Source organism: Sarcophilus harrisii, chromosome 6, assembly GCF_902635505.1.
Source record: "Sarcophilus harrisii chromosome 6, mSarHar1.11, whole genome shotgun sequence".
In the NCBI taxonomy this organism is placed as follows: domain Eukaryota; kingdom Metazoa; phylum Chordata; class Mammalia; order Dasyuromorphia; family Dasyuridae; genus Sarcophilus; species Sarcophilus harrisii.
Genome location: NC_045431.1, coordinates 191,330,847 through 191,354,762, shown reverse-complemented (window position 1 = coordinate 191,354,762; position 23,916 = coordinate 191,330,847). Strand labels below are relative to the sequence as shown.

Sequence of the window (23,916 nt, the reverse complement as noted above, 5' to 3'; positions counted from 1 at the left end):
CTGAATGTAAAGAGAGAATTAGAATAATCAGCTGGATAGAAAGCTGCCCTTGGAGTAAGAAGAGCTTCCATTAATAAGTTTAAAATAATTACACATATTTAGTTTCTCTCAGATTACTTGCTATCTTGGGGAAGGGAGAGCTAAAGAAAAGAGAAAAAATTTGGAACACTCTTACAAAAATAAGTGTTAAAAACTATCTTTACATGTATTTGAAAAAAACAATATTGAAAATTAAAAAAAGAAAAGCTTTCATTAAGTCTCATGGCTGATATTTATGAATAAGTCATTTAACTTCACAGTATCTCAAGAAATTTTTTAAGACTGTAAGTTGCAAAAAGCAATTTTTGATATGCATTGGTAGGGAGTTTCCACACAAGTCTGTTATAAAATCAAATCACTAATTTCTTATTAAATAAATTATATTGTTAGGTGAGGGAAGGGAAAAATTTGGAACACCGAAATTTTAAAAAATGAATATTAAAATTTGTTGTTAGAATAATGTGCCATCTTAGGGAATTGGGGGGGGGGGTGAGGGAGAGAGGGAAGGAGAAAATTTGGAACTCATAATTTAAAAAACTGTATGCTATAATAAATGTTATTATGATTGAGGTAATGATGAGCAATTATTAATACAATATACTATTATAATTATAAAACTAAGTTATTACTTATTAATAATGATAAACTATATTATATATAATTATATGTAATGGCATATACATATAATTATAACACTAAATAATTATGATTTTACAAATTTGTTTTCCCTTGCAAAGGCCTAGGGAACTAAGGACTAAGCAACTAGATGACAAATCCCTCCCTGTCCCATGTCCTGCAGTGATAACGACTTCTATATCACGTCTATTATCACTACCTCATATGAAGAAATCACTTGAAACTCTTCCCAAAGTGTTTTTGAATCAATTTTCTCTTCTGATATTCATGTCTTCCCTAAGAGGTAGGCTGAATAGGGATTATTGCCAACTCCATTTGGCTGATGAAGAAACTAAGGCCCAGGGAGGAGAAATAACTTCAGATTCAGTTTATTGATGGAGCCAGGACCAGGACTTAGACACCCGAATCTGCACTTTGTTTTGACGACAGTGTCTTGGAAGGAGAATGGAAAGGGGAAGATATGTAGAAGAAAAAACACAATCTATTAGAATTCTTCCAGCTGGACTGAACTTTAGTGCTTCTGTAATTCAGTTATTCATTTTTCATCTGTAAAATGGGAGTCATAATAGCACCTCCCTCCCAGGGTAATTATGAGAATCAATTAAGGTAATTATTGTATAATTGTAAAATGTATAAGATACAGTACTTGGCACATAGTAAATGTTAAATAAATGCTACTTATTATTATTATTATTATAACACGGGAGAAAACCAAGTCCTAGAAGTCAACTGGGCAGCTAGGTGGTACAGTGCATAGTGCTGGGCATGGGGTCAGGAAGACTCGTCTTCCTGAGTTCAAATCTGGCCTCAGACACTTACACAATGTGTGACTCTGGACAAGTCACTTAACTCTATTTGCCTCAGTGTCCTCATCTGTATAATGAGCTGAAGAAGGAAATGGCCAACCACTCCATTATCTTCGCCCAGAAAACTCCAAATGGTATCACAGTTAGACACAACTGACAAATGACTGAACCACAACAAAAGTAGTCAAAAGTAGTCAGGGATGTGGTACAGCAAGTCTAGAAGATCCAAGTTCAAATCTCATCTCAAACGCTTATTAGCTCTATAACCCTGGGGAAGTAATTTAACTTTGGTCCTCCTCAGTTTCCTCATCTGTAGTATTCAGATGATAATAGCACCTACATACCAGAGTTGTTGCAAGGATTTGTAGATCCCTTAGCACAGTGCCTGGCACAGAGTGGACATTTTATAAACGTTCATATGCTTCCTTTCCCTCCTTCCTTCTTCCTTGTGAGGGAAAAGGACTTGTCCAAGCTGACATAGCTAGTTATTGGCAGAGCGAGGATATGAACTCGGGTTTCCTGTGTTTGGCCCTTTGAACCAGAGAATACAGGTACCAGCAAGGTCAGGGACTCAGCAGATTGATCAGGAGATATGAGAAGGTTAGAAGGTGGGGAAAAAAAGAAAAAGCTCTGGGACCAAGAGCAAAAGTTCCCTGCATTGATTCCAAGAGGAATCAGAAAACAGGGAAAGTTGGTTGAAGTGTGACTCAAGAGGAAGAGAAGAAAGGGAAGTGCAAGGAATTGAATAGATTAAGAAAGAACCTTTTGACCTGTAGCTGACAGGATCTGACTTTCTCTTGGAATACCTCTCATTCCTATCATGGCTGCCTGAGAATCTATTGATAAATTCATCATTTTTTGTTTTGTTTTGTTTTTTAAGCAATTGGGGTCAAGTGTTTTGCTCAGGTTCCTATAGATGGTAAGGGTCTGAGGCTGGATTTGAACTCAGGTCCTCCTGACTCTTAGCCGTGTGCTCTTATCTACTATGCCATCTAGCTGCCTCTGACCTTCATTCTCGAAGAGAACCATGACATCATGGAGCCGATGCCATGACGTGCAAGTGAGTTGGATTTAAGTGAGGGAGGCTTTGCACAGTCACCTGGCTCACTTCCTCTTCCATCTGTGGCCAGATACAGAACAGGACAAATGGGGATGGCAAGACCTGCTGTCTGTCATTAAGCTTAGCTATCCCAGGGGACATTATTTGCCAACAGCCAAGGGAACTGGCACAGTCTCTAATGGCCTCAAGATTTCTTTTTTTTGAGCCTTGAAAGTTTCTGTCACTTATTTGGAAGGGATTGGCCCTTCTTGGGAATGAAGGACAAACGATAATTTGGAAGGAATCATTTGGACCAACCAACTTCCTCATCTTGGAAATGGAGGTCCACAGAAGGTGGGGGCCCTGCTCAAAGTGACAGTGAATATGGGTGCTTCAGAGAGGATTTCTGTCCTGCATTTTATCAAGTATAACACAGTGTGTGTGGGGGGGGAGGGGAGGGGGGGGGTTAGCAGAGAATGGGACAAAGAGTTAGTTAGAGGCCAAGGGAGACACTGAGGATGCGTTTTCTCAAGAGCTGCTTTATCTCCGCTCTGCAGTTCTCCCTCCTTCATAATCATGGTGGGAGGCGAGAGAGAGGCTAAGCGCTGTCAGGAAGGCTGGGCAGCTGAGATGTGGGGCCAGGAAGGTGGCAGCTAACTGCCAACGGTCCGTTACCAGTGAGGAGCCCACCCTCTCTTGCCCTCTGTGGTTGACTACAGAAAGATAAACGTGGAGAGCTCGTGTTTGAAATTCTCCAGTTTCAAGGTATGAGAAGGGACAGCTTATGCTTTTCCTTCAGATTTTATTCTTTAAGCCCCATTCCTTCTTGAGAAGCCAACAGGGAAAACCTAATTGGATCCAATTGGATCCTAATTCAATCCTAATTGGATTGAAATCCTAATTGGCCTCCGGGATCACAGTGAGAGACAACCACCACGACAGCAGTTTAAGGTGTACAGAGAGAGCACTTTCCTGACACCCCGTGAGGTGGCCTATGTGAGCCCCATCATCCAGGTTAAAAACCAGTGCCTAGAGAGTCAAAGCAGGGTATCCCAGATTGCCGCTTAGTACCAGAATCAGAATTTGAACTCAGATCTCTGGACTTAAAAGTTCAGCCCTCTTTCCTGTCTACCCACTGCGAGGACAGCCACAAAAGTGTGTGGAGAGGGTGGGGGTGTTGTGACAGGAAGGGGTGGGAAGGGTGGGGCTGCCTGTATGAAGGTGTCACATACGGGGATGTGGGAGAGAGGGAAGGACACGGGGTGTCTCTGAGGAGGTTTTAGCTGTCTGTGAGTGTGTGGGCGCGCAGTGTGGGGAGAGGAAGCGCTTGTCTTGTTGAACTTGCTCGTTGGCTATTCCACCTCCCTGCCCTCCCCAAGACAAGGAGACTCACTATAGAAACACACAGATAACTACTTTGTGGGGTTTGTAGAATTACCAGATTGCTGAGTTGAAAGTGACTCTTTCTAGTCCAACCCAAGCTGAAAATCCATCATCCATTCATTCGTTCAACAAGCATTTATTAAGCACCTATTGTGTTCAGAGACCTGAGCTTGGGGTGGCCCAGGACAGACAGTGCCGTGTGCAGATGCAGAGTCTGACTGTAAGATGCACTTGGGTGTGGTGTCTTTCTGCAGACACAGCAACAGTTTTTCAGACCTTCACACCTCTTCTTTCTTGGTGTCTCTGCCCCACGAGGGAAATCCCCAGGCTGACAGACCTCAGGCCATGCTCTCTTTTTTTAAATAAGAGAATGCAGATGTCCAATAATGATCAGAACATTTCCCCCCCAAAAGTGACTTTTCTACAACCATTGGATTGAGAGCTAGAAAGGACCATGGAAATGATCCAGTTCAATCCCACATTTAACAGAGTAGGAGGTTGAGGCTCAGAAAGAGCCAACAAAAGGCTCCCCAGCTTGGGCTTGGAACCTCTGCCAGTGTTCCCTTCAGAAGCAGGGATCCCAGGCTGCCTTTGCCCCCAGCCCCTCAGGCTCTGTAGGAGTTGGCTCAGGGTGGTGGGTCTGGGGAGTTAGGATCTGAAGGGCTGTTGGGAGATTGAGCCCTAGAGGGTGGAGTCCACCACCTGCTCCCTGGACCGCACAAACTGGACTGCCCCATGCACATTGTAGAAGAGTAATTCCTTCATACTTGAGTCATCGTTGCCAAAGTAGCCCCCTCTCCTCAGAGACTCTGTCACCGACGGGTTGCAGCCCGCAAGGAGGATCGCAACGTTCACGGCCTTGTAATCTTTCCACACATTTTTAAGCGTGCCGATGCCGGCAGTGTCCAGGAACAGCACTGAGGAGCAGTCAATGATGATAGTGTGAAACTCGCCTTGCTTTGGGACCAAGTGACAGGAGGGGTCGGCTTGGCCCAGTTCGCCAAGAGCCCCCTTTCCCACGTGTCCCCCGTCCATGGGCGCCTTCCCCCTTTCGCACTTTTTCCTCTTTGCTGCTTCTAGTGTGGGGTCGAGGCCCGTCATCTTGTAGAGGGATTTTAGGAAGAAGTCCTTGTTTGCATAGTAAAGGGGGGCCTCAAAGCGAAATATTCTGATCTTGGGGATGGGGAGAAGGTTTTCGTATTTTCTGTTGTCCTCATAGAAAACGGTGCTCTCGATTTGGCCGAGCAAAGCCACGTGGGGATGCTGCGTGCGGCCCACCACACAGAACACGGAGAAGAGGACCCCGACCAGGAGGCCGATTTCTATGCTGATGAGGGCGCAGGAGGCCATGGTGACGCACCATATCAGGGCATCCGTCTTGTTGACCCGGTACTGCCTGGGCACGTCTCTGAACTTCCACAGGGCCCCCTTCAGGCTGACGATGATGATGCAGGCCAGGACACATTTCTGCAAGGAGTAGAACAGCGGGGCCAGGAACAGGAGCACCAAGAGCACCACGGCGGCGCTGACCACGCTGGACACTTGGGTGTGGCACCCAGTGGAGGTCTTGACCAAGGTCTTACTCAAGGCCGCGCTGGTGGTGTAGCAGTGAAAGAAAGAGGGGATTATGTTGCAGAAGCCCACGGCAAACATCTCTTGGTTGGCCCTGATAGTGTAGCCGTAGTTTTTGGCGAACATCTCTGACAGTGAGACTGTGAAAGCAAAGCCGATGACTGCTATGGGAACCGCATCTAAGGCCACGCGGTGCATCAGCCCAAAGCTGGGTGCCTGGGGGGGGATGAAGCCCGTGGGGATGTCCCCGGAGATGCTGGACCCGTAGCGCTCGTGGAGCTTCCCAAAGTGGGAGACCAGCGTGGCAGTGACGATGACCACCAGCTCCGTCGGGAGAGGAACCCTCAGCTTCTTCTTGTACCTCTCTGTTAGCTCCTTGGCGGTGATCAGCACTGTCAGGCAGACGGCGCTGGTGAGGACGTCGCAGACGTTTGCCTGGGTGATGTTTCGAATCATATTCACCCACGTGGCGAGGAACATGCCATAGCCCTGGTAACGGGGGAGCTTTATTCCAAAGAGGTACTTGACTTGGGAGGTTAGGATGGTTAAGGAAGCCCCTGTTGCAAATCCATCCAGAAGAGGCTGGGAGAGGTACGTGGAGACAAAGCCAAGCCGAAAAAGTCCCATGAGCACCTAGAAACAACATGAGACTCGGCTTGAGCAAGTGAAAAATTAGGACCAAATAATTAATGAATCTAGGATTGCACAACTGTTAAAAAGGGTAAAAAGGATGGTGATTTCTAATTCAAGTAGAAATAGTTCCACCAAACTATGTGAGGATCCCTCCAGGTCACATGTTGTTATCAATGTTTTATTACATTTTAATTTGTTAAATATTTCCCATTACATTTTAATCTGGTTTGGGCCATGCTTGGGATTTGTGACTGATTTTTGACACCTGTACTTTTGAACACAGAATGTGGAACCTAGAGCTCATATAATCCAACCCTCTCCTTTTACATTTGAGAAGACTGAGTTCCAGAGAAGAAATGAGCTTGTTTAAGGTCACTTAGTGAGTCAGTATCTGGAAAGCACGTCTCCCTCCAGCAATATTTCACCATCCTTGAAAAAGAATAATTGGAAAAGCATTCCTCTCAGAGAAGGCATGGATCCACAGTGGATTGATTACAGATGTAGGAATGGAAAGCACCAGAGGAGGAAAAGAGCTTAATGTCTAAGCTTACAGGTATTTTAATCAGGAAGGTAAACTTGGTTTTAAGCATACTTTGCCACTTTCAGTCATCCATAGTTTTATTTATCTGGGTCTTCTCTGCATTGATGCAAATCACAGTCCCCCTGTGGCTTCTCTTTATCTAAGATAGTCTATTTTGAATTGATGTGATTGAAAAACTTCACATATAACAGAAGGAAGGAAAATCTCATATAACATAGTAAAAAGGATGAGGGACTTGGAATTAGGAGGAACCTGAATTCTCCTAATCCTTCTTCTGGAATGCTGTCTTCCTTCAGTTTTTATGTGGGGGAAATTAAAGTTGAGAGTTGTATAGTTACTTTGTTCAGTCACATAGTGACAGAAATGGGTTTAGATCCTTTGTCTTCTGACTCCTTGGCCATGCAATTTCTTTGTTACACTAAACTGGCTTTCCTCCTAACAAACACACTCATGGGGCTCGGTGCTGCCTTCTGGGCATTCTCATTACTAACAAAAGAATAATTTTCCCATTAGTATTGTGCAACATCACATACAATGTCAGATTTTAATTTTCATTATTTTTTTTGCTATGTTGAGAAGTTTTGATGATTTTTTCCCTTTTTCTTTAAAAGGGTTCTTTGTCCAAAAGGAATGGCTTTCTGTAGGAGGAAGAAAGGCATAGAATACAAGGAAATTTTAGGTAATATAAATAATAAGGCAAAAATAGGCAAAATAAATCAATTTTTTAAAAAAATCTGTTTTAAAAAAGGATTGTTTTTATGCTACAACTAAGCTGGTCTGCCTGCTGTCCATGGAGTAGATATTTCTTCATTAATTCCTAATTCCATACCTTTGTTCCTTCTTGATGTTTTCTAGTATAGGGTTGCAAAAATGAAAGACCTGAATCTTAGCTCTGTCATCATTAGCTCTGTGACCAGGAAGCTCTTTTCATTTCTCTGGGCTTATTTCCTCCTTTGAAACTGTATACCGTAAAGACTACCATCCTGTTGTATGGCAAGTCTTATGTGGTTGCTATTAGCATTATCATGGATGCCATCATTAGTAGGAATGATCTCTTTTGACAATGACTTTGCAAAATGTCACCCATCTTTTAAGACTTCTTCCTCTGTGAAACCTCCCTGATAGCTGAACTCCCCCAGCACTTACTGAACCTGGCAGATGTCAGGAAGTCATATGTCACTCAATATTGGTGGTTATCTTTTTATGTCTCCCTTATCTCAGAGATAAAGACACTGTTTTATCCTTATCCACTCCTGATACTGAGCAGGTAATAAAATCACAGACTTGCTGAGCATCAGAGCAAGAAGGGACTTCAGAGACTATCTTGTCCACAAGTTCTTAATGTGGTATGCACGAACCCCCAAAGGGTATGTGGATACATTTCAGGGAGTCCATGAACTTAAGTGCAAAAAAAATTTACATTTTTACTTTCATGAACCATCAAATGACATGTGGCATTTCCTTCAATATGATTTAAAAATACAAAACCCCATTATTTTGAAAAAAAAAAAAAAGACCAAAAAATTTAAAACATAAAAAATGTAATTGGAAAATCTTTAACAAAGTGAATAAAAATACAGTAAACTATACAGTACTTTTCTAAAAAATGATTCTAAGAAGGGATCCATATTGCCAGAGGGAGTACCTAATATAAAAAAGCACAGGAAGTGATTTAGTCCAATTCTCTCCTCATTTCACAGATAGGGAAACTGAAGCCAGGGTAAAGATTAATTATTAGAGACTTTTGAAATAATCTAGACCGATTCTCTCATTTTGCAGGTGAAGAAACTGAAGCCCAAAGAAGTTAAGAGATTTGCTTGGAATCATACAGATGGTAAAGGGAGTGAACTGTCAGAGGCAGAGAAACAACAAATATAAATTCATCCAGTAATTGTGAGCTCTGCCATTTACTAGCTATGAAACCCTGGGCATGTGATTGCCTTCTTTGAGCATCAGTTTCTCCTTGTGTAAAATGAGACTTTTGGGGAACATCAAATAACATACTAAACATGAAAAAAGCTTTGTAAGAGTAGGTAATTGTTCATCATTTTTCTGATATGTTATTCTGCTCTGAAGGTGATTCTGAATTCTTTAAGATTATGTCGATAAAGTATTACCAAGTCGGGGGATGCTTTTTGTAGGGCTGGGACTCTTACCTGATAGACCCCCGCTAGGAAAGTCAAGGCCGTAGCAATGCTGATTGCATAACATTCCTTCCCGCATTCTGGACTCAGGCCCCCCAAAGGTAGCTCGGAAGCTGGGAAGGTCTCATTGCTGTCGTTCCTTCCGGCTGCGGCAACGTCTTCATTCAGGTCAAACCCAGCCAACTGTAGTTCTCTGTCTACCACCTGCCCCACCATGAGGCAGAGCAGGCTGAAGATGCCCACGGACACGTGCCTGGAGGTGCCCATTAGGAAATAGATGATGTTGGAGAAGAAGGATGTGTAGAGGCTATAGATAGGTTTTAGCCCTGCGAGCAGGGAATAGGCAATGGCTTGGGGAACCAAGATGACTCCAATGACAAGGCCAGACATAATGTCACCCACGATGTATTCTCTGAAGCGGTACTTGGGAAGCCAGCCTATCACAGGGAAGAACCCCAGGATGGCATCCTTCAATGTGGTCGGGGTCAGTGAACACTTCTTCCTCAGACTGGCCTTTGCTGTCTCTCGAAGGCTTTTCTGAGGTGGAGCTTGTCTCTGGATGAGGATGGGAATCTGCAGCCCAGGATCCGTTCTCTCCAGCTCAGCCTGCCCATCCATCCTGGGTGCATTCATGCTGTCCACAAGCATGTCTGCAGGAAAAAAACAAGCATCAGCTACAAGTCCCTCTGCCACCAACATCTGGTTCTTCCCTCCAGTTCTTCCCAGATGTGCCAGTTCATCGGTCCTATCTTCTTGGGTTGTTTTTTTTTTTTAAATACAGAGGAAGAAGGTGGTGTTTTATGTAGATACTTAATTCCCAGTCTCACTACAGACCACTATATCACAGCATCCTTCAAAACCCAACTCTGTGGCTACTTCCTACATGAGGTCTTTCCTGATTCCTGCCTCCTGCAAGTTGCTAGTTCCCTCCCTCTTAAATTTACATCAAGTAACTTTATGGACATGCATATACATGGAGTATTCCTCTCCATAGAGTGTAAGCTTCTTGAAGGTCAAGATTATTTCCACTTTTAAGTTTCTATCTCTAGCATTTGGGGCAGTGACTTGAATGTAATAGGCATTTTATAATATCTGTTGAATAGAATTAAATGCTTATATAGTTTGTATAGTACTTAAAGCTCTTTTATTATGAACTTGACAAGAACAGCCATGTCTTGAGACAATGGATAAAAAAAATTTGTGAAACTATGCATGTTTTTTTTTAATTTTTCAGTGGTATTTTATTTTTCCAAATACATGTAAAGATAGTTTTCAACATTTATTTTTGTAAGATTTTTTTATTCCAAATTTTTTCACTTCCTTCCTTGCTTCTTCCCTCCCCAAGACAGCAAATAATCTGATATAGGTTAAAATATGTTAAAATGCATCTATTTCATATAACTTCTTTAAAAATATAAACCAATGTACATGTCAGAATTTCTTGCTGGCTTGGGAGGAGGGAAGAGAGGAAGAGGGGGAAGAAAAAATTTGGAACTCAAAATCTTATAAAAATTAATGTAGAATCACTTATAGTTATATACTTGATACTAATGGGTTTTTTAAAAAAAATTTATTTCTCCCCCAACATGTAAAAAAATTTTCAACATATTTTGTTTTTTATGTTTTGAGTTCCAAACTTTCCTTCTCCCTCCCTCAGTAAACATTTTGATACAGATTGGATATATGTATTCATGTAAAACAGCTAATAGGTTTTTACATCAATTACATTTCCAGATAACAGGTCATTTTTGGACTTATCCATTATTTGTGGACAGCTAGGTGGCTCAGTGGATAGAGTGCTACCTGTATATTTGATACAGTCTCTTTTTCAGGAGGCCAGATGAGCAAACCAAGACCTAGAGAAAGGGACTTATCTGGGGTCACTTCCATATATGGTAAGGCTGGAAAATGAATCTAGTCCTTTGACTTCAGTTCTAGTACTTCTTCCACTGGATTTCCTTTCTTATCACACACAGATCTATTATTGTTGAAAACCTGTCCTAGGAGGTAGCTTCCAGGTGGATGCTGATCTTACAGTCTTTCTCTGCACTAGACCCACTCTCCATCTGCAAGTGATTCTCAGCCTTTCCTTTACACTCCGAGTGGGTCTTCTTTTCTTTTCTTTTTTTTTTTTTTTTTTTTTTTTGGGGGGGTGGTGGTAGGAAGGAAAAGAGCCATTACCTTCCTGACTTTGTTATCTCTATTGACACAGAATTGATGTTTTGTAGTGACGCGCTCACCACAAATCTCTGGTGTCTCCAGAGCAGCTCCCAGCTTTGAAGAACATTAATTTCATATAGATTAAGCACAGACTTAATTAAAAAGGACTCCCCTTGCCAGCCTGCCTGTCTATCCTGTGTTAGCCTTGTGGTTAATGTTTTAATTGGATTCAGGATTTTTTTTTTTTTTTTTATGATTCATGCTATTTATTGATGGGCCAGAGTCAAGAGGGCAAGAAATCAGGGTCCTAGTCTTTTCTGTCATTTAGTAGTTGTGTGACTTTGGACGAGCTCTTCCTTCCTCTTCAAGGACTCTTTTTTCTTTTCAATAAAATGAAGAAGTTGGTCTGGATTAGGGTTTTTAACCTTGGGTCCATAAACTTATATTTCAAAATATTTTAATAACTATACTTTAATATAATCAGTTTTCTTTGTGCTTTTGTATATTTTATTTGTACTTAAAAACATTATTCTATTGCACATGTATATATTAAATTGCCTACTGTCTCAGGGAGATGGGAAGGGAGGGAAGAAAAGAAGTTAGAACTCAAAATTTTAAAATATACAAATATTAAAAATTGTTTTTATGATAACAAAATAAAATATTAACATTTTTGCCCCTTAGAATGGATCCATAGGCATTAATAGAGTACTGATAGATCTGGTTCACGCAAACCAGTGCGTGTTTCACAAACCCATTTCCAGATCAGTGTTTCACAAACCAATTTAGATAGGTGATACCGTATATCTGAGATCATATTGAGTCTGATCAGTGTTGATCCAGGAAATCTTGGGACATGGAACATCCAGAGAATAATCACTAATAATTTGATGTCTACTGGTAAAGTGTCCCAGATGTTTGTGCTTCCTCTGATATTATTGGACAGTTTATCAATGACTTGGATTGGATGTTTATAAATTTTTGAGATGCCACAACTAGAAGAGATGGTAAAGTGCTGGATGAGAGCTAAATTGTGGGTTCACTGAAAGGATGTGGCGTGTTACTGTGAGATGAGTGCTGTTCCTAGAATCTGAGGACTCCACCTTGCTGCTAACCACCTATGTGACTTTGGACACCTCATTCCCCTCTCTCAGCAATAATTTTCTCAATCTATAAACTGGAGGCGTTGAACCCATGAAGTACCTTCCAGTTCTAGGTCTGTGATCCTAATAAGGATCTTCTACTGTGGACTGGATGATCACTTGCTAGTAGATTCTGAAGACCCACAGTTTAGCCTGTGACAGAGGCATAAGTTAAAACAGATTTCTTCTGATTGCAAAGCCAGTTTTTCTCCCCATGCACATAATAATGCTTTCCTTGTCCCCAAGCCTGTCCTTGTGGGTAGGACCTCCCTTTCAGGAGCACATACAGCCCTGGAATAGCCTCTTAGAGCTCAGGGTATCTCCCCAGCGTAGTGAGATAGAGCACACAAAAAGAGGTAGGGTAAGGAATAGCTGTGTGATTTCCTCTGAGCTGGCATCAACGTTCTGAAGAAAAATGAAGGAAGTAGGACTTGTGTTCATATCAGAAAATATCCTGCAAGTAGTAAATATTTTCATTTTTAAAATGAAAGAACTGCAGAATATGAATGGAATTTCATAAGTAATCCTATTTTTTATGACTACGTATGAAATTCCATTTCATACCACTTTTTTTTAAAGTACACATTATTTCCATAGATCACTTTCTTTTTTAATTCAGTAGTATTTTATTTTTCCAATTATATGTAAAGATAGTTTTCAACTTTTTTTTTTTAAAAGATTTTGAGTTCCAAATTTTTTTCCCTTTCTCACATCCCTCCCCCTTCCCCAGACAGCAAGCTATCTGATATACATTCTACATTCTACAATCATTTTAAGCATATTTCCATATTAGTCATATTGCTAAATAAAAATCAGAACAAAAGAGAACTATGAGAAAGAAAAAGCAAACAAAAAAAGGTAAAAATAGTATGTTTCAATCTTTCAGTCATAGATATCTCTCTTGATGATAATGATGATGAATATGCTTCTGTTTCCTTCTGAACATTAATTTTTTTATTAAACCTTTTTGTTTTCAAAATGTATGCATGGATAATTCTTCAATATTGACCCTTTCAAAACCTTGTGTTCCAAATTTTCCTCTCCTTCCCCCACTCCCTCCCCTATTTAGCAGATAATGCAATATATGTTAAATCCAATATATGTATGCATATTTATATAATTATCTTGTTGCACAAGAAAAATCAGACCAAAAAGGAAAAAAATGAGAAAGAAAACAAAATGCAAGCAAATAACAAAAAGTAAAAATGCTGTGTTGTGATCCACACTCATGAACATTAATTTAAAAAAAAGTTTCAATGGCCTTCCTTTTAGAGGATATATTTATTTCTAATCCTTCCTCTTCCTAGATGGCTCAATGAATAGAGTACCAGTCCTGAAATAAGGAAGACTCAGCTTCCTGAGCAAGTCAATTAACCTTGTTTGCCTCAGTTTACTTATCTACAAAATGAGCTGGAGAAGGAAATATCAAACCACTTCAGCATCTTTGCCAAGAAAACTTAAAAAGGGGTCACAAAGAATTGGATGTGATTAAACAAACTCTTCCTAACCTCATCCTCCCAATTAAAAACTGAGAAAACCTCTTTCAATAAATAAGCATAGTCAAGCAAAAAGATTCTGAACTATGACCCTGTCCAGAAATATATCTCTTTGTGCACATTATTTGTGTTCATAATTACTATATCAAAAATTTTTCATCATAGGTTCTCAGAAGACCCAGTTGGTCAGAGATCTTATGGTTCCCACTTACCTGAGAGTTCTCTGAAACCATTTCTTTTATCATTTCTTATGATATAATATTCCATTATATTAATATACCACAATTTGTGTAGCTATTCCCCATCTGATGGACAACCTCTTAGATTCTAGTTCTTTGTTTTTATTTTTTTCCCTTTGGATCATCTTTCAGTCTCAAGATTCTTGTTTTATTTACAATAATCCCCCTGTATTGTTTTCATTCTCTTTCTTCATGCACGCCCATTGCAGATTACTGCCTTGTTCAATTGTATGTTTTTACACCAGACTATTTGTTTGTGTGCTTATGTGGGTGTTCAGCTCTCCTTTGTTCCAGATAGAAGTGAAGTTGATTTGATGCCCACTCTCCGAACTCTCTTCCTCCATGTTTGTATAGTCAAACATGAGGCAATCAGGTGGTGCAGTGAACATGTTTAAAACTGTTCCTAGATACTTCTTCACTCTGAGCAAGTCACTTAACCACTGCCTGCCTCAATTTCCTCCTTTGTAAAATAGGAATAATATAGCATCCACATGTCATGGTTGTTGTGAGGATCAAAATGAGATAATATTTGTAAAATGATCAATAAACCTTAAAGAATTACATAAATGCTAGCTATTATCATTGTTATTTTATATCACTATTATTATTATTATTATTATTATACTCATTTTTTCATAGATCCAAACTATGAGAAAAAACAAATTCCATCATTTTCTTCCTCCTTCCTACACAAGTGAAGAAAGTTGTACAGAAAAACTTAACTATCAAAGTGGAAATAATCTACCCCAAGGTCCTCCATCTTTCTTGTTTAATTTCCTTAATACCCTTTGATAACATCAAAATTCTGAAAGGGCACTTGGTTCTTCTCCTCACATGGGAATATTAGCATTCATGATCATATGGCCCCTTCTGATTTGTCAACTCAGTTTATTTTTCTAGATTTCTCTTGATTCTTGTGTTTAAATTTAACTGTCAAAATGGAACTAATCTACCCTGAGGTCCTCCATCTTCCTTGTTTAATTCCCTCAATACCCTTTGATAATATCAAAATTCTGAAAGGGCACTTGGTTCTTCTCCCTACATTGGAATGTTAGCATACACGATCACATGGCCCCTTCTGATTTCTCAACTAAGTTTATTTTTCTAGATTTCTTTTGAGTCTTGTGTTTAAATTTCAAAGTCCCAACTCATCCCTGGTCTTTTCATCAGAAAAGACTTTTCTGGACTTAGAAGTCCTCTGTTCCATCAAAAATCTATCCCTGCTATTCCCTTCTTTCCCCTCCCCTCAAATCAATTCTGATCTTTGCAGAGAAAGTTATTCTTGCTTATAAGCCTTTCTCAAAGCCTTCTGGAATAATTGAATCCCAATATGGGATACCAACCATAATTCCTTGGTCCATAAATGCTTCTATCTGGTTGATTGCAGTGCTTGTTTGGTTTTTTTTTTGATATGAAAGCTTTGGATTTTGGCCAACATTTCTGAAAATTTTTGTTTGGTGGAGTTCTTTCTTTTTTGTCTTTCCTTTGCCCTTTGTTTTAAATAGATCTGAGCAGTTTTCATATACAATTTCTTGATGTAGTGTCTAGATATTTTTAATTTTTAAATAATAATTTTAATAGTTGTTTTTGATAACAAATATTTTGCATTTTCTTCTGTTTCTTTTTCAATCTTTTGATTTTGTTCTGATATTTCTTACTCTCTAATAGAATCATTGATTTCTGTTTGATCTATTCTTGTTTTAGGGAATCTGTAACTTGGATAAGGTTCACCATTTTCATTTCTAAGTCACTTATTCCCTTTCCTCTAGGCAGGGGTACTCAAACTTTTAAAATAGGGGGCCAGTTCACTGTCCCTCAGACTGTTGGAGGGCCGGACTATAGTAAAAACAAAAGCTTTGTTTTGTGGGCCTTTAAATAAAGAAACTTCATAGCCCTGGGTGAAGGGGATAAACGTCCTCAGCTGCTGCATCTGGCCCGTGGGCCGTAGTTTGAGGACCCCTGCTCTAGAGTATTTATATAATTTAAAAAATATTTTCCTTCATTTCTTCAAGTATTCCTATAGTCCTTGTAGAAAATCCATTGTTTTCTACCGAGTCACTGTTTGTAGTTGTTACTGAGTTATTTTTTTCCTTTTGGTAGCAAAGGTTTTAGAAGACCTTTAGGACTATAATCATGTTTGATAACAGTCGATATTGCATTTGATGTACTTAACCTCTGGCTTTAGTTCCTGAATTGAGGCTTGGGCCAAGGCCATGCTCTGCCTCCTGCTACCCTTTGAAATGGGGTGTTTGGCTTTGTGTGGTTTTGCCTTAGGTCCATTGCATTTTTGGACTGACCTCCCAGCTCCTGGCTTAGGCTTTCCCCTGATACAAAATGTTATATCTTCAGATCATATTCTGGGGTTTTAGGACCAAGTGACATAGACCATGGAGACCCTGAACCTGGGCTATCTCCATCAAGGGACGGCTACTAGTCCCTAGGCCTTTCCCCCAAGCTCTTCACCATAGTGTTTCCTAATCACTTGGCTTGTTTGCTTGTGCTTGCCATAGCTTATTTGGTGGCCTTTTTTCCCCCCTTACTGCCTACACACTTTTGCCTGGCTTTTTTTGGGTGCATTTCAGGGTGGAAGAAACCACTTACTGTAATTTCTCATGAGATTTCTTGGTCATTATTCAGTCTGGTGCAAATGTTATGTTTTTGCTGAAGTAGTCATGAGGGAGCTGGGTCATCTGCCTCTGTTCAAGCAGTAATCTTGGCCAGAAATCACTATAATAAATATTTAATTCAGTTGTGATTTCAGAGCTAATATCTTAGAAAGTATTTTTCTCATGGGCCTTATTTCACATTTCCTAAGAATGCCAGTGTTCTTTTGGAACCCTGTGAAATCTGGAACTTGTTAATTCCCCATGTCACCTTCTGGCTCCAACATTCAGTAAAAACTGTGTTAAGTTGAAAAAAGTTAAGTTCAGCACACAAGCATCTGGCACCTGATGTTTGCAGGGCACCATGCTCCTAGCTGGGGGATAAAAGATGTGTCCAGAAGACGCAATCCCTGCCCCCATGGCACTTGGCTTGGCAGGGAGAGAAAATAAACAAACACTGATGACACAAAACATCGTATTTGTTAAGGGCATTGGTAGAGGTGAAAGCAGAGTGCTATGTGCAGCCTCAAAGGAAATCAGGAGAAACCTCATGGAGACAGCTGCCATTGAGATGGACTTCAGAGTGATTAATAAGGGATTTAGCAGGCAAAGAATGGGACAGAGGGACAGAGAGTGGTCCTTGCATGGGACATGGGTAGAAAAAAGTCACAGAGATGGGAAGTGACATCTTTCAAGGGCTGGAAAGAACTGTCTAATTTATCTGGAGCTTAGAATTTGAGGAAAGGGAGTAGTTCGAGATCAGGCTGGAAAGACAGGAGGAGACCAAATGGTTTGTTGTGCAGTCAGGTCTGACTCTTTGTGACTCTGTAGACCATTATAATCTCCATAAGGTTTTCTTGGGAAAATTATTGGAGGGGTTTGCCATTTCTTCAGCTTATTTTACAGATAAGGAAACTGAGACAAACGGGGTTAAATGTCTTGCCCAGACAGCTATTAAGTGTCTGAGGTTGGATTTGAAATGAAGTTCTCCAGACTCCAGATGTAGTGCTCTATCCACTCCACTGACCCACCTAGCTACCTCTAGAGTCTTTAATTTGGAGAGGCTAAAAAGTATGAATAAATTTTCTTAACACACATACACACACACACACACACACACACACACATTCTTTAGTACTACAAAGTTTCCAAAGCACTTTGTTCATTCCATATAAATATTTCATTTTTGTCTTTTTTATCCCCAATATGCAGACCAATGCCTGGCCCAAAGCAAGCACTTAGTATATAAAGAAATACTTGCTGACTGATTAATTAACTGATTGAATGAGAACAGATGGACAGATGAGGGAACTCATTCAAAAAGCTGAGGTTCATCTGATATGACTAGATTTGTGAATAAGGAAGCTAAGTCTTATAGGGTTATTTATATAATAACAAGAGGTACATTTCCCAAATGAACAGACATGGTAAGGAGAAGGTTACAGGAATGCTAGACTAGTGAATCATGAGAATATTGTAGGTACAGTTTACTTAGTTGTTTTGAAAAGGACCAATAACAACACTGGGTGATGTCTTGACTCAAGGTTGCACAGAGTTGTACAATCTTGTGACCCTGGGATGCAATGGATGACCTTGATGTCTTCCATGTCTGACCAAGCTCTAAGAACTCTACAGTGAATGCTTCAGTTGCCTTCAAGACCACTGGAACAAACTTCTCATTTGCCCATTCTGCCAAGAGAAATCTTCACATGCTTGGGGAAGACATCCCCTTAAGTCATCAGTGGATTTGAGATCCATTGGTTACTCTTAATCTTGGTTAGCCGGTCTGCCATTTATTGGAGTGCACTGAGCAGGCTACAGCTTCTTGGAGCCACAGCTCTCTTGTGCTATTTTTATAGATGATATATATACAGAAAATGAGAGAGACAGAGAGAGAGAGAGAAAGAAAGAAAGGGAGAAGGAGGAGGGAGGGAGACAGAGACAGAGACAGGCTGAGTGTGCAGGGGTTCTTATCCTTTTTGTATCCTGGATCCTATTGGCAGTCTGGGGAAGCCTATGGACCATTTCTCAGAATTGTGTTTTTAAACAATTTAAGAAAATGCTAAATTTCAGTTATAAGTTCGCCAAAATAAAGATTATTTTGCCATCCAGATTCACAGAACTCCTGATGTTTTATCTTAAGCAACCATGGATTAGATGATAACAAGTTTAAGGAGCTTCAGAACTGATTAATGTTCTGATTTAAAGAGATAATCATTAATGGGCTTAAGTCACTTTGGAGGGAGGTCCCTCCCTAGAGTCCTCCAGGGATTTCTCCTTGACTTTATGATATTTAACATTTGATTAATAACCTCAATAAAGTTAGAGATAGCATCATATCAGTTTTGCAGAGCCAAAAGGATTAACCATTGTGTTGGTTGAAAAAGTCAGGATCCAAGAAACTTGGCAGGCCAGACCTTTGGTCTGAATATAAGAAGATGAAATTTGATATGAGTATATATAATGGCTTATCGTTGGATTCAAAAAGTCATGTCCATGAGTGTAATATAGGGGATGTTACTTAGCTAAACATTTATCTGAGAAAGATCTAGGCTCAATCTAAGTCAAGAGTAAGATATTTCAATTAAAAAAGCTAATATGTTAGATTGGATTGAAAGTCATATTGGCCAGCCTTTTCACTGATCAGTTCTCATATGGAATATTATTGTCAGTTAGTTTATTAAGGATTATGACAACCTGGGAGAAGCAGGTGTTTAACTGATAGCAAGCTGGTTTTAGAGTCAGAAGTCCTATGTTCAAGTGCTCTGACCTATGGTAGCCGTACGATTGGACAGATCACTTAAACTCTTAGGGACCCAGGCAACTCTCCAAGTTGACAAGTTGTATTATATGTGAGATCAGTATTGGTGGAGGAAATTCCTTATTGGGAGTTCCCTAAAACAGTGAAATAAAAAAAAAAATAAATAAAAAAAAAGCAAGAAGAAGAAGCTGAAAAATGGCCATAATGTTAAAGATCTCAAGATCATGGCATATGAGGATTGATTAAAGGAACTAGATAGTTAGCTAGAACAGAGGTGGGGAACCTCCAGCCTGTGGGCCATATAAGATCAGTGAAATTATTTGCATAATCAACCACTGGCCAAGATGAGCTGAAAGTTATGTAGAACAACCTCTCACTGCTTGAGTTCTCTTTGTTGATAATTTTGCTTGGCCCACGATTGATATCACAAATATCCAAATGTTCCTTGGCAGAAGAAAGCTTCCCCACCTCTAAGCTAGGAGAAGAGAAAATTAGGGAGAACAAAAATTTACAAAAACTGAAGATTTCCTAAAGTGGAATGGAGAAAACTAGATGGTACAATGGATAGAAAGACTCCTCTTCCTGAGTTCGAATTTGGTTTTAGCTACTTCCTAGTTCTGTAACTCTGGGCAAGTCATTTAACTGTTTACCTCAGTTTCCTCATTTGTAAAATGAGTTGGAGGAGGAAATGGTAAACCACTTCTATATCTCTGCCAAGAAAATTCCAAATGGGGTCATGGAGAGTTAGACATGACTGAAATGACTGAACAACAACAAAAGTGGAATGGGTTACGTCCTGAAGAGGTAATTCCTCTCTTTTATCTCTACCCCCTTGGCTGGGAATCTTCAAGGAAAGCCTGGGATGGCCCCTTATAGGAGATGTTGTCCTCCTAGCTGCCAGATACTTAGGTTTAAGAAGGGGTTACTTCTCCATCTCTGCTTTCACCCTGATCCTCTGAATTTGTGATGGAGAGGGCTTGGAGTCATCTGTGAGACAAACAGACTTAGACATCTATGAGGTCATGTCTCCCAAATGCAGGATGACCACTTGGAAAAGCTCACCACACTTTGTAATTCTCTGTCTGAGAGTGAAATATAATTAATGGAAATTAGGTGGCCCACACCTTCTAGTGCTTCTTCCTAGGACACCCTAACCTGCTTTCCACAATAATCCAACCACATCCCAGTCAGTCAATCAATAAACACTTTCATTGTGGCCTTTGGAGAGTGAAGGAGGGGTCACCTTGTCCATTGTCGAAACTTCCTAAGAGATCTTCAGTTTTTCTTTTTCTTTTTCTTTTCCTCTTTTCTTTTCTTTTCTTTTTTCTTTTCTTTTCTTTCTTCTCTTCTCTTCTCTTCTCTTCTCCTTTCTTTTCCTTTCCTTTCCTTTCCTTTCCTTTCCTTTCCTTTCCTTTCCTTTCCTTTCCTTTCCTTTCCTTTCCTTTCCTTTCCTTTCTTTTCTTTTCTTTTCTTTTCTTTTCTTTTCTTTTCTTTTCTTTTCTTTTCTTTTCTTTTCTTTTCTTTTCTTTTCTTTTCTTTTCTCTCTGACTCTCATTGATTGGTCAACAATAGGTTTTAAGTCAAGTTTCCCTTGGTCATTGTTTGGACCCCAATTGGTTCAGAATGAATGTAAATGGCATTTTTTTCTGTGTTGATCAGAAATCCTGAAGGTCTCTCTCCCAGATTGATTTTTCTTTTTTGACTGTGTAAAAGAGCAAATTCTTTGTCTCATTTCTTTCTTACCTAATCTCATCACTAAATGGGCATTGCCTCAGTCAAAATGAGACATGAGAAAGGCCTTAACTTCAAAAAGCCAAGGTCTTCCATTGCATCCAGGGCCATCTCCAGTTGCTGTGATCTATATTTGGCTACTGGACCCATATGGCTCTGGAGGGAAAGTGAGGCTGGTGACCTCCCAGCCCTCCCTCACTTAAATCCAATTCACTTGTATGTCACAGCATCACCTCTCTGAGGTCATGGTCCTCTTTGAGAATGAACAACAAACAAGAAACTTTAATGTCATAATTATAGCAGTGACAATGCATGATTCTCTAGGAAGTCTCCTGGAACAGTTCAGAATTCTTCCTATCCACCATGAACAGATCCCCAGCTCCTTTTTTGATTGCTTTCTCTAGCTTCAAATAGCTTATATTCTCCCACTCGCATCCATATCACCCACCCCCACACCTCAATACCCTTGGCTGAGGTCCTGAAACCCCAGGCATATGGAATGTAATGATAATAGAATTCCCATTTCTTGAGTGCTTTAAAGTTGCCAAAGTAATCTTCCCACTTTGACCCCAGGAGGTAGGCTTAGCAAGCATCATCATCATCATCATAATCATCATCCTCACCGCCACCACCACCACCATCACCACCATCACCATTTTATAAACACACTGAGGCTTAGGGCATCTTTGACTTTCCAGAATCTCAGAGTTAGAAGGGAAAACATAAGCCACTTAGGCCAGTGGTTCTTAACCATTTTCATGTGTCCTGGACCCTCTGGTAGTCTGTCAATGCCTTCTTACAGTCGTTTCTTTATATGCATAAAATGAAATTCATAGACTTGTGCAGGAAATCAATTATGCTGAAATACAGTTATCAAAATATTAAAAAATAAAATAAAAGACAGTTACAGATTGTTACCTTTGAGCTTTTTTATTTTTTTGGAAGACCTCCATGAGAAGGAACCCACTATCTCTCCAGACAACCCATTAGCTTTTTGTCAATCAATTAACAAACATTTGTAGTTATTGTTCAATTGTTTCTAGTCATGTCTGACTCTTTGTGACCCCATTTAGGGTTTTCTTAGTTACTAGAGTGGCTTGCCATTTCCTTTCCAGCTCATTTTACAGATGAGGAAACTGAGACAAAGGGGGTAAGTGATTTGGCAAAGGTCACACAGCTAGGAAGTCCTTGAAAATGAGTTTTCCTGCCTCCAGGATCAGCATTTTAACTAGGTGCCAGGCACTGGGCTAAGTGCTGGGGATTGCAAAGAAAGGCAAAACAGCCCACAGCCTCTTTTCTCAAGGGATGTATGGTCTAAGGAGGGAGAAAACATGTAGCAATCTAGTTCTCTACTTCTTCATCTACATACATAGATAAGTATGTAGATTATACACTTGGATATAAAATAAACCACACATATGTCTATGATCTGTGTGGAGGGGATGAGTCCTTTAAATGGGGAAAGAGATATTTATTAGGAATTGAGAAACCAGAAGAGATCTCCTGCAGAAGATGGGATTTGAGGAGGAAAAGTGGAGGGCAGGGGACTTCTATAAAGCTCTAGTTGTTGGGCAGTTGTCCACATATTAAGCCTAAATTTTCCTTTTTGCAACTTCCATTGATCACAATGAGGAAAATGCTGGGATTTGAGTTAAATGACATGGAATTAAAATTCTGCGTGATCTCTGTGACTTTGGTTAAATCACTGAGAGTCTTTGGGCCTCAGTTCCCTCATCTATAAAATGAAGAATTTGGAAGAGATGACCTCCAGGGTGCATTCCAGCTCTCAATCTATGGTCCTCTGGTCTAGGAGATACCAGAGACCACAACGGGCTATAATTGATTGTTGAAATAAAAGACAGGAATAGGGGAACAGGAAGGAGTTTGTTAGGGTAATACAGTAGCTTTCTTGAAGTACTTAAAGTACTCTTTCAGGGAGGAGGGATTGGATTGGCTCTGCTTGATGTAAGAAGATGGAATTAGGAGCTATAAATAGAAGTATGGGTATGATAGAACCATAGATAGCAAATTTTGTGCCTGAAGCGAGCACATTTTCTCTTAAAAGGGGTGGGAATGGGAAGAGAGTATTACTCTCTATTCCCCTCAAGTACAGCTCAGGTTGCTACATCCTAGTTATGTCTCTGTTTATCGGGAGACAAATTTCAACTGAATAGAATTAAAACTGTCCAAAAATGGAAAGAACGGCCTCAAGAGATTCTAGTGGGCAAAGTGAAGTGGGCAGAACCAGGAGAACACCGTCTACAGTCACAGTAATACTATATGATGATAAACTGTGAATGACTTAGCCGTTTCTTGGCAATACAGACATATATATATATATATATATATATTGTGTGTGTATATATATATATATATATATATATATATACACACACACACATATATATAAATTTGGAACCCATAATTTCAACGAAATTGTTTAAAATTGTTTTTATATGTAATTGGAAAAAATAAAATAAAAAAATTTTAAATAAAATAATAAGCTTCCTAGCATGAGAATTACCTATACAGAAGTCATATGAATCCTTGTTGGGGATACATGGGGTCAGAAGTTGAACTAGATAAATTCCCAGGTCCTTTTTGACTCTTAAGACTATAGTTGACATTCCTTTGTAGTATAGCCTTATTCTGTTTTAAAATACCTATTTTCTAGGGAAAGTATATTTTTAAACACTTCAATAAGCATTTATCAAATATTAGAACAAAGATAAATGGCTTGAAACTGCTAAAGGTATTGGGTATAAATATATTAAGGAAAATTGGTTTCTCAGAACTTTCCAAATAATAGAGTGTCTTACCACGTGTGAACCACATGTAACTAGGGGGGCGGTGAAATAACTCACAATGAGAATAGTTTGCATTTCCATTCTTCTTTAATAGCAACTTTCATTTCTAGAGCCCTTTAAGGTGGGATATCCCCATTTTACAGATGAGAAAACTAAGGCCCAAAGAGTTGTTTTTTTTTTTGTT

At 39.7% G+C, this 23,916-nt stretch overlaps 2 protein-coding genes across 13 annotated transcripts in view; one reads left to right on the top strand and one right to left on the bottom strand.

Moving 5' to 3' along the window:
- The window catches only part of IDUA (alpha-L-iduronidase), a 79,285-nt gene that overhangs the window by 6,049 nt on the left and 49,320 nt on the right, over positions 1-23,916 (top strand). Inside the window, exon 2 of one of the 10 annotated variants that reach the window (XM_031943006.1) lies at positions 10,626-10,688. The exons of 8 other annotated variants lie outside the window; for them this stretch is intronic. The gene's annotated coding sequence lies outside the window, so the exon portion shown is untranslated. Of the gene's footprint in view, positions 1-2,986; positions 3,286-10,625; positions 10,689-23,916 lie in introns of those variants that run through there. One more of the 10 variants, XM_031943007.1, reaches the window with a different exon arrangement.
- SLC26A1 (solute carrier family 26 member 1) overlaps positions 4,446-23,916 on the bottom strand; it is a 32,021-nt gene continuing 12,550 nt past the window's right edge. For 2 of the 3 annotated variants that reach the window (XM_031942998.1, XM_012552420.3), the window contains exons 2-3: positions 8,806-9,443; positions 4,446-6,108 (exon numbers count right to left, since the gene is read on the bottom strand). In XM_031942998.1, coding sequence (XP_031798858.1) covers positions 4,585-6,108; positions 8,806-9,441 — 2,160 coding nt within the window. In that variant the 5' untranslated portion in view covers positions 9,442-9,443 and the 3' untranslated portion in view covers positions 4,446-4,584. Of the gene's footprint in view, positions 6,109-8,805; positions 9,509-23,916 lie in introns of those variants that run through there. The other variant, XM_023506152.2, reaches the window with a different exon arrangement.